Here is a 10,981-nt window from a genome sequence, read left to right on the forward strand (position 1 = left end):
GCGGTGGCGCGTGCAGTGCACGTCCCCGGCTCGGGCTGCGCGCACTGCAAGCCCTGCACCGCCGCCTGCTCAGGGACCCTTCCTTCCTTCCTCGGCAGGAGTTGGCGCCTACGGAGTCCCTCCCCGACGGCACGGGAAGCTCCCGGGCAGGGCAGGGAAGGGGCGTTGCTGGGCTGCCTGCTCCTCCCCTGCTGCGCTTCAGGCGGCTGTGCTGCTCCTGGCTGTCTTCCCTCCCTCCTCCGCAGGGCAGGAGAAGTGCGGCGCCCCCTTTGGCCCTGCCCAGGTGGGCAAGAATCCCGCCCTTGGAGCGCCCCCCACCGGTCTCCGCTCCCAGAACAAACCACAGAGGGAGGGCAGGCGAGGCTCCTTCCCGTGGCATGGCGCTGAGTGGGGCTCGCGAAGCTGCTCGGCAGCCCAGTCCTAGCCACACTTTCCTGGGAGGAAGCCGCACTGACTCTTCTGACTCTGACTTACTTCTGAGTAGGCAGGCATAGGCTTGGGCATCGAGCGGGGCGGCCCCGGCTGTGTTTGGCCACTCGGGGCCCAAGCCTGTGCCACTCTCCAGCAGCCCCTTGGTAAGGCCCTACCTGGAGGAGGCCTTTGCGACTGCCTGCCCATCACGATGCAGTGCACGCCCCACTGGCGCTGGGCTAGGACTGGGCCCGCAGCCCTTGCAGGGGGACTCAGAAGCAGATCCCCTCCTGCTCCGCAGGGCTCCCTCCTGGTGAAGCTCTCCAGTGAGCCCTGCCGAGAAGAAGCGGACCAGGGAACTGTCCCGGGCCGCCTTTGCCCAGCACAGGGGCCTTGAGGCTGGGAAGCACACCTAGGCCCCCTGGCTTGGGGATCGGTCCCACTGAACTACACGCTCTTTAGTGAGGCTGGTAACTGCACATTAGTTGCAGTTTGGGGTTAATTTCCGCCACCAGCTGATCCATCTTCCTTGTAAAATACTGTAGTTAACTCAAAACAGGCCAATGAGACATCCTGGGGGGAGGGTGACACCCTAGTGACCAAAATTCTGGAAATCCTGGCTTTCAGGAATACCATCATGTTATATACAATTTGATGCAGAATTTTGTCCATTGCTTGTGGGGAAATATTCACTGCATTTATTTTTGGGCCATTATTATTCATTTCATGTGATGACTATTACTATCTCTGTCTTGCCTACCTCACAGGGTTGTTGTGAGGACAAAATAAGGGGAGGAACCATGTACACCACCCTGAGGGCCCAATCCTATCCAACTTTCCAGCACCAGTGCAGCCACAACATAGCCCAGAGGTAAGAGAACAAATGTTCCCTAACATTGAGGAGGCCTGTGTGACTGCCTCCCCACCAAAGAATGCAGCACACGCACCATTGGCATAGCTGCACCGGTTCTGGAAAATTGGATAGGATTGGGCCCTGAGCTGCTTAGAGCAGTGTTTCTCAAACTGTGGGTTGGGACCCACTAGGTAGGTCGCGAGCCAATTTCAGGTGGGTCCCCATTCATTTCAATATTTTTAATGTATTAGACTTGATGCTATCATGGGATGTGACTGCATCTGGGGAAATGTTACAGACCTGTACTTTTAACAAGCTACTATGTATATCTTTTAACAATAATAGCAATTTTTAAACAATTTTAAACAATTAAACAATTTTAAAAATAATAATAATAATTGACTATAGTCAATGGACTTACTCCTGGGTAAATATGGGTAGGATTGCAGCCTAGGATTGTTAAATTTTCCAGCTTGATGTCACTTCTGGTCATGACATCACTTCTGGTGGGTTCCAACAGATTCTCTAAAAAGTGGGTCCCAGTGCTAAATGTGTGAGAACCACTGGCTTAGAGGAAGGGTGGTATAAAAATGCAAATTAATTAATTAGTTAATAATTAATATAACTAATTAACAATTGATATAATTATGTTGTATGGGGTGACAAAATTTATGGGCCCTGGGTGTCAAATGACCTAGCTACGCCACTGCATTTCACTTCTTTACATTGAAATGCACCTGCCATTTTGCTGCCGTTCTCCCAGTTTGGAGAGATCCTTCTGGAGCTCTTCATAGTCCCTTCTGGTCTTTACCACTCAAGTAAAGTTTAGTATCAACTGCAAATTTGGCTACCTCACTGCTTAACCCTCTTAAAGCCACAAGCAGACTCCCTGGGCCTCAGAAGGCCTTAAAATGTAACTTCCAGTTTTGCAAAAAAATCAGAAGTGACTTTCTAAGGCCTTCTGGAGGCCTCAGAACAGACGTGACCAGAGTGCAGCTCTGGTCATGTTTGGAGGGGGCATGGGGGCAGGTCAGGGTGACACACCTTCCAGCTACACTGCTGCCTGAAACTGTTGCAAAAGCACAATTTTGGAGGTGATGTGCAAACATGCTCTGTGTAGAATATGGGTTTTAAACAAAGCACATTCCAGAGGTACAGCTGTATGCATCTGGTCTGGTGCTAACAATCTATGAAACAAGCATTAAGAACAGCTGCTTCTGTTGCAATGGGAAGACACTTCTGAAACTCATCATCAACAAGAAAACCATGTACGCAAAATCAATTGGTATATCTTTATTTGTTCAAAATTCACCCGACTTCACATTGCAGTATAAAAAACTTGAATGCGCATTTCAAGTGAAGAATTCATTAAAAGAAGATCAGAAATGTTCCCCTTCAGCAACAGGAAAGGCTCCAAAGCCAGGCACTGGGACAAATGACATCTGCTGTACAACAATCCAGGTAAGCTAGGTGACGAGCCTTGGCAGGCAAGTAGAGGCCAAACTGAGCTCCAGCAGAGGACATCAGCCTCTGGCCTTCAGGAGTGCAAGTAGCATTTACTGCACTGTAGAATGCCTCATTCCTTGTGAAGCAAGAAAACAGAGCGAGTACAATCAAAGCAGGACTGCAATCATTACTGAGGATACAACACTAGGGAGAATTTCCTGGAGGCATCATTTATTTGCCACCATATTGGTTTGAATCAGAGGGATATCTTGGGCTATATATCTCTCTCTGAACAGAAGGTAAGTTTCCAGTTGCAATCAGGACAATGAAGATCACCACAAACAAGACGCTCAGTATCACCGCACTGATATTCAGGCACTTTGCCCTCTTGCCATAGTAAGAAGCTCCTTCAACATCTCCAACGACTTTACGATCCCGTGACTGAAAGTAAAGCATATTTAAAAATTAATATAATTAGCAGCAAAACATCATTGCACATGCCTCACATGAACTTTTCATGGCTCCTATGTAACGATATCACAAACATGGAATATTGACCACCAAAGGACATGAACAAATGAGAAACTCCAGGTCTCTAAAATGTTATGCCATGTCCTCAGCTTCACCCTTCTCCATCCATAATCTTTAGATACTGGCCTTCACCCTCTTTCCAGAATCACTCACAGTTATACCCCTCCAATTTGCGGCATTATTATTATTTGCAGAATTATTACCAATTCTTTTCTAGTTCCAGCTGTCAGGAGTCCAATATTGGGAAGGAGAGAAGGAGCAGTATCTTCTCAAATGCCCCCAGAGCATCACCCTGCAATTTACGGTATTAAATACAAAGATAGCACCAATTTTCAAAGACACTAAAAATCCCAAACAATGAGATTTTAAAATTTACCCAAAGGCTGATTTCATCTGCATGGTCACCTCAGCAATTCATGTGCTTCAGTCTAGCTCAGGGGTGCCCAAACCCTGGCCCTGGGGCCACTTGTGGCCCTCGAGGCCTCTCAATGCGGCCCTCAGGAAACCCCTGGCCCTCTGGAGATTTGTTGGAGCCTGCACTGGCCCGACGCAACTGCTCTCAGCATGTGGGTGACAGTTTGGCCTTTCGCATGAGCTGTGGGATGAGGGCTTCCTCCACTGCTTGCTGTTTCACATCTGTGATGCAGTAGCAGCAGCAAAAGAAAGGCCTTTTATAGGCCTTGAGCTATTGCAAGACCTTCATTCGTTCATATAAGTTCATCTTTAATATATCCATTTATGTAAACTTATGTAAATTTATTCAAATTTTAAATGTAAATTAATTCTTTTTTTCCCCTGGCCCCCGACCCCAGTGTCAGAGAGATGATGTGGCCTTCCTGCCAAAAACTTTGGACACTCCTGGTCTAGCTGCTTTCATTCAAAGTAAGCCAAGAGACTTCATTTAAAAAATATATGTATAAATATATCCTATCAAAGTACTAAAAAATTTAAATGGAACAACGATTTTTCAATGGCTTATGTCTGATATCTCATTCCCTTCTCATTATCCAAATAAAATTACCAATACAATTAAAGCTTAGCCACTCCCTCACTTCTCAAGATCTTACTGAATATGTTACTTTTACCAGCTTTGACCCCTGGGGGCTGGGGGAATAGGCCCTCAGTTTGGCTGTACTTGTCCTAAGAGGCAACTAAACAGCCACCGGGTAGATGGGACTCATTAGCCTGGGAAGGCAGCTCATCTGAGAGAAGGAAAACTGATTCCAAACCTCCACTGTCTTGTGGCTACATCCAGTTATGGAAAAGGCTTCAGGAGTCAACCTCGAGGCAAAATCCGGACCCTGAGGCAGTTCATGGCTGAACACAGTCATGTTCTGGCAACTCCTGCGACACCGCTGGAACCAACCGTATTGGCTTCTGCCTTTCCACTGGACCATTTCAGCGACGTGGAGAGGGGGGATTTGCTGCATGGGTAACAGTCTATCCTCCATATCTACTTTACCCAGGCTTTGCACACTGGAGAGGACACTGTTCCAGAACCACCATTCAGAGCGCAATACCATAGTCTTCCGAGACTGAAGGATGCCAACAACAACCAGGTATAATGAATCTTAAGCCCTTTTGAACTGTTCTTCAGAACTAGTGATGCTATTCTTTCCCTGTGCTTATCCTACCCGTTCTTGGCCAACATTATTCTGCCTGTATCCAATAATGAACCAATTCCAAACTGGCTACAGAAACTATATCCCATACAGATGCATCTTAATGGTGCCAGAGGCATACCCCATGAACTTCTTTCCTTTCTGGCTAACACTATTTTCTCCCAAAATACCTATATCCTCCTGCATGTTCCCCACATATGCTCATCACCTGCCTATTTTATAAGACATTGCCAAGACCCATTCTTTATCCAAGGATTCATTTCCTAAGAGGTTTAGTAGCTGCCAAAGAAAACAAAATTCTTTTAATAAATTTTAATTTTAATAAAATAAAATTAAGCAGATGATGGCCAAAAATAAGCAGTTTGTTCTCATGTTAGAAAATTTTTACCATTCAGCTAGATTCTTTTGGCTGGACAGCCAATTAGAAAAAAAAACTTGCAGCTGCTGATCAGTTAAGACATCCCCTTTATTGTCAGCAACAAAGAGATGCAGAAAACAAGGACAAATAGGACAAACCCAAAGCTCCTCCTCTTTCTGCTCCCTAGGGTGGAGCAGTGGTGTAGCTAGGTCATTTCCCACTCGAGGCTCATAAATTTTTGTCACCCCCTATACAACATTTTTTTCACATTTCTATGCCACCCTTCCTCTAAGCAGTGGACAGCCCAATCCTGAGCCAGCCCGGGGTGCCCAGGCTCGGCGGCACCGAGAAAGGTTGCCGCCGAATTCTGCGCCTCCCACACTACCACGGGATTAACCTCGGGAGAAGGGGATGTTCGTCCCCTTCCCCCGAGTAAGGTAAGCAGCCCCACAATAGGGCTACTCACTTTACCGCCAACCAAAAGGTTGGTGGTAATGTAAAGGTGCTTGTGTAGGGCGCGCAGCCCTACCAGAGCACCTTGGTTCCTGTGGAGCTCTGCGGACCCTCCTACCTCCCTCCCCCGACACACCTCCTGCCTGCCCCCGGCATGCCTCCCCCCGTCCTCTCTCTGCCCCCAGCCGGCCTCCCCCCCGGAATGCCTCTTCCTTGCCCCTGTCCCCGCCCCCACCTACTGTGCCACTGCTCGGCGGTCTGGGAGACCACCGAGCCGCAGAAGCTGGGCAACCGCCTGGTGCTAGTCCAGCACCGGCCAGCGCTGGGCAAGCACGGGTGGGAGCCAGGCAGTGAGTCTTGCAAACGTGCCGACTGAGCTTGGTGGAGTGGAGCCGTGCCACCGAGCACAGGATTGGGCTCTCAGGGTGGTGTACATGGTTCCTCTCCTTATTTTGCCCTCACAACAACCTTGTGAGGTAGGTGGAACTGAGAGAAGTAATAGTCATGACATGAAATGAATAATAAAAATGGCCAGAAAATAAATGCAATGAATATTTCCCCACAAGCAATGGGTGTTCTTCTGCAATGTTCCCCACAAGCAATGGATGTTCACAAGCAATTCTGCATCACATGGTATATAATATGATGGTATTATTCCTAAAAGCTGCCATTTCCACAATTCTGGTCACTAGGTTGTCAGACCCCCCCCCCCCCCCGGATGTCACATTGGTCCATTTTGAGTTAAGGCAGTGGTTTTCAAATTTTTAGCACCAGGACCCACTTTTTAGAATGACAATCTGTCTGGGACTCACTGGAGGTGATGTCATGGCTGAAAGTGACATCATCAAGCAAATTAAAAATAAATAATGATAAATAATTAAATTAAAGAAAAACAAATAAATAAGGGGAAGTCAGCCCTGTTCCCCTAAGTAAATTTTCTCTGTAGCTGGCCTGCAATAACACCCCCGCCCCAAAAAAAGAAGAATCAGTAAGATTTTCAACCCTGCCCAGTTCAATTTAAGTTCTTATATTTAAGCCATATCACTATCAGGACCTACCTAGCTTTACAAGTCTAAAATAGGAAAAAAAATGACCTTACCAGTTAAAGTCTCTGTTTTATTCTTTTTAGGGGATGGGAGCTGCCTTGTGGAGCATTTATTGAGCTCCATGTTCATCAGATCAGGAACATTCTGGTGGCCTCACCTTCCCCTTTGTCTGGCCTGACCACATGCCAAGGCATGTTTGCTTACTCATGAGTAAACACTTAGTTTAGCTCTCCATAGGGCTCAATATATTCATCTGGTTGGAGGGAGGGAGGGCCTTCTTGGGTGTTTTTTGGAGGTTGTGTTCATCGGAAGGAGACCATTCTGATGTCATTGGATTCCTCTCTGTCTGTCCTTTCTGTTGGACTAAGACAGGTTTGCCTACTCATGAGTAAACCCACGACAGGGCTCAGTTTCATTTTCCATAGGGCTCCATGCATTTTTGTTTTCTGGTTTTTTTCATTGCATTCTGCTGTAAATTCCTCATCCAACAGTATATAGCATGATGGTATTATTCCTAACCACCACAAATTTAACAATTTTGGTTACTTGTGGCATCACCCTTCTACAAGGCTGGTACCTAGGGAGGACCCTCTCCCTGCCCCTCATTACCTACACCACTGAGGTGAACAACCCCAAAATGTAGTTGCTATGTCTTTCAGTAAATCCCTTTGGACATATTATTTCCATAAAAGAGGTTAGGTCACTTCGACATCAACATTCCCATCAACTATTCCCTGAACACTTTGACATGTGGGATATTCCCATCACTCATTATCAAAGTAGGAGGTCACTTTGACTTGAAAGTCCCACACCCCAACATCCTCTCTTGGCTACACAATCCTGGAATGTTCCTGGATCAAGCCCTGATAACCCTGTTTTTCACAAATCTAGTGCTCTGCCATGTAAGCAGACTGAAGCCACGGGTTGAAGCCATGAGACAAAGCCTTTTGCTTTATAATTGTATGTATGCATATATGTGCTTATGTGATCATTAGAAAAGGTATTGAGAACAAAACAGCTAATATTATAATGCCGTTGTACAAATCTATGGTAAGACCACACCTGGAGTATTGTGTCCAGTTCTGGTCGCTGTAACTCAAAAGGGACATAGTGGAAATGGAAAAGGTGCAAAAGAGGGCAACTAAGATGATTACTGGGCTGGGGGACCTTCCCTATGAGGAAAGGCTACTGCATTTGGGCCTCTTCAGCCTAGAAAAGAGACACCTGAGGGGGGACATGATTGAGACATACAAAATTATGCAGGGGAAGGATAAAGTGGATAAAGAGATGCTGTTTACACTCTCACATAACACCAGAACCAGGGGACATCCACTAAAATTGAGTGTTGGGAGGGTTAGGACAGACAAAAGAAAATATTTCTTTACTCAGTGTGTGGTTGGTCTGTGGAACTCCTTGCTGCAGGATGTGGTGACGGCATCTGGCCTGGATGCCTTTAAAAGGGGATTGGACAAATTTCTGGAGGAAAAATCCATTACGGGTTACAAGCCATGATGTGTATGTGCAGCCTCCTGATTTTAGAAATGGGCTATGTCAGATGCAAGGGAGGGCACCGGGATGCAGGTCTCTTGTTATCAGGTGTGCTCCCTGGGGCATTTGGTGGGCCATTGTGAGATACAGGAAGCTGGACTAGATGGGCCTATGGTCTGATCCAGTGGAGCTGTTCTTAAGTTCTTATGTTCTAATGCCCTATACATAGGTCTAAATAACTTTCATTATATGAATATGAGAGAATGAGTATGTCGGGTGAAAACCACTTATTTTTTCCACACTCACACAGAAACTCCTTAGCTGCAAACAACATAAGAGAAAATGTGCAAGTCTTGATAAATTTGTCAAGATATGGGAGAGCCCAATTATCATGCATGTCTTTAATAGAACCACTTTGCAGAGATGTCACTTTGCAGCCCAGCAGTTGAGAGGGGGTCAGCCAAGTGACACCTTGGCAGAAGCAGCACTCCTAAAAGGGCAACCCCTGTGACAACTGGGCTCTCCCAATGTCTTGGCAGTGTCTCCCTCTCTCACCCCTCTTATTTGGCCCCTTACCTGGTACCATTCCTTGCTTTCTGAGGCCTCCTTCCATCTCTTGTCCCTCCCACCCCTGGTCCAGGAATTCTCTGGGAATTACAGAGTCAGAGATGCCAACACCCAACAAAGCAGGAGTCCCCATTTTGAAATGTCTCTCCAACGCATGACCCACATCATCTATGCTATAGGGTGACTAGAACATAGAGGAGAAAAAGAAATACACTAAGATTTAGCTAACAAGCAAAGCAGTAAAAGGCAGGAACTGAACGAAAGAGGTCAAAATCTCCAGCCAGTTCAGCCCCAGGTTGAGAATGTCAGACCAAAGCCAGTTCCAAGATACTACAATTATACACAAAGCATGAAAGAGGTCTATGTTTTAACTACCATATATGAAGAGCTGGAAGGCTACAGTTACATGTTCTGGGCACTTGTGATTAACATGATGTGTGCAAAATATGTACTTACTCAGACTTGTTACACCAAGATAGGGAAATATGCCCTTCAAAAATCTTGATTCAGAATCAAAGCAGGGTAGAAAGGGGTGGAGAGACAAGTCATAAAGCCTCTGTCTTCCCCTGTAGCACCTGGCTTTGCAAGTTACTTCTTCCAAAAGCCCCCCCCCCTTTTTGCTGAGTGCCTGCTCTTTGCTTGTGGCACCCTGTGGTTGGAATCGCATCTTTTGTTCTGCCTGTACAAGAAGAGAGACTTGTTTCCAGCACAGGGGCCGGGGCTAGTCAGGGTGGCCTTTTCTTTCTGAGCTGGGCTCTCTTTCTTCAGTCTCAAACCCCAGCTCCTCAAGGACAGAAAAATCAGGGTGCTGCTTATCCAGCAACAGTTCAGGTGGCCAATTATTTTTTTTAAACCCTCTCCTAGTGGCTCTCTCAGAAGCCGCAGACACAATAAGTAAGCAGTGAAGGTTTCCCACCCCCTCCCATCACTACCTTGGGCTACAAACAAATTTTGTACAACCACCAATAAATACCTGTTATTGTTGTTGTTATTATTATTATTATCTCTCTCTCTCTCTCTTTTTTTTTTTAGGCTGTTTTGTTTTAGGCTGAAGCAGGACAGGAGCAAAGGAGGCCAGGAAGTCAAGGGGGCAGAAGCTCCCATCAGACAACCAAACTCCAAGTGGGACAAGGTCACATAGCAGCAGCATTTTGCCTTTCAGCTCTGCTGCCCTTTCCCATTCTTAGAATTAATTTCAGCTAGTTCAAAGGGGCTGCCTTCCTCACCCAGGCTGCAATCCTAGTTACACTTACCTGGGAGTAAGTCCCACTGACTATGTTGGGACTTACTTCCAAGTAGACACGCATAGAGATGGCCTCTCGGTGCTACACACACAGCCTCAGCAAGACTAACCATCATCAGTCACTCTCCTTATTCTCCTGACCCAGGCTGGGCAATTCCTGGCTGCCCTGAAACAAGGAAGGTCCGGCTGAGCACCCCGCAGAGAGGACTGCGCCCGGGGACTTTCGGCATCGCCAGCGAGTGGGCGCGGGGAAGAGGCTCGTCTAGGGAAGCAGGAGTCACTCCGGGAAGAGACCGAGGCTGCAATCCTATGCACACTTTCCTGGGAGTAAGCCCCATTGAACTCAGTGGGGCTTACTTCCGAGTAGGCATGCATAGGACTGGGCTGCGAGACGGCAACGAGGAGTTCGGGAGGACAAGCGACGAGCTCCCAGGGAGCGGCTCCTCCCCTCCCCCGACGGCCGCGCTCACCTTGACGGAGGCGACGAGGGCGGCGAAGCCGAGGCAGCAGGCGTTCCAGATGCCGAAGCTGCAGAGCGACCAGAGCACGTAGTCCTTGACCCGCAGGATCTGGGCGGCCCGCGCCTTGGCGCCCCCCGCCTCCTCCTTGCCGTCGGGGTAGGGCTGCATGGGGATGGCAACGCCGTGCGCCGAGGACTGCATCGCTGCTGCGCCGGGAGGAGACTGGAGCAAGCCCGGCTGGGGCCCCCAAGAAGAAGGCGGGGCGAGGGCGGGGCGCGGGAGGGCAGGAGAGCGGTCCCGTGCAACCCGATCTTCCCTGCAGAGTAGCCCAGACGAGGGGGAGCCAGTCCCGGGAGACAGCGCAGGAGCGTCAGGCTGGGGCGCAGAAAAGGGGCCCCTCGACGGCTGGCGCTGGGAACAAGCCGGTTTCAAGCCCCCCCCCCCCATCTCTGCCACCTGCAGCCTCCGGGCCCAGTCCTATCCAACTTTCCAGCAGGGGTGC

At 48.1% G+C, this 10,981-nt stretch overlaps 1 protein-coding gene across 1 annotated transcript; it reads right to left on the reverse strand.

Annotated features, from left to right (window-relative positions):
• Positions 1 to 2,542: 2,542 nt before the first annotated feature.
• Positions 2,543 to 10,687, reverse strand: LOC136636221 (dispanin subfamily A member 2b-like). Its single transcript, XM_066611175.1, has 2 exons — positions 10,489 to 10,687; positions 2,543 to 3,151 (listed from the first exon to the last, which is right to left on the reverse strand). Exons 1-2 carry the CDS (start codon positions 10,678 to 10,680, stop codon positions 2,942 to 2,944), a joined length of 402 nt encoding a protein of 133 aa, XP_066467272.1. The 5' UTR covers positions 10,681 to 10,687; the 3' UTR covers positions 2,543 to 2,941.
• Positions 10,688 to 10,981: the final 294 nt, after the last annotated feature.

This window comes from Tiliqua scincoides, chromosome 1, assembly GCF_035046505.1.
Source record: "Tiliqua scincoides isolate rTilSci1 chromosome 1, rTilSci1.hap2, whole genome shotgun sequence".
Lineage (NCBI taxonomy): Eukaryota > Metazoa > Chordata > Lepidosauria > Squamata > Scincidae > Tiliqua > Tiliqua scincoides.

Bases quoted from the DNA above. Each gene is read 5' to 3' on its own strand.
- LOC136636221 (XM_066611175.1), bottom strand. From the start codon at position 10,680: ATGCAGTCCTCGGCGCACGGCGTTGCCATCCCCATGCAGCCCTACCCC. The intron at 3,152-10,488 runs GTGAGCGCGGCC...CTTTACTTTCAG, and splicing joins CCCTCGTCGCCTCCGTCAAG to TCACGGGATCGTAAAGTCGT.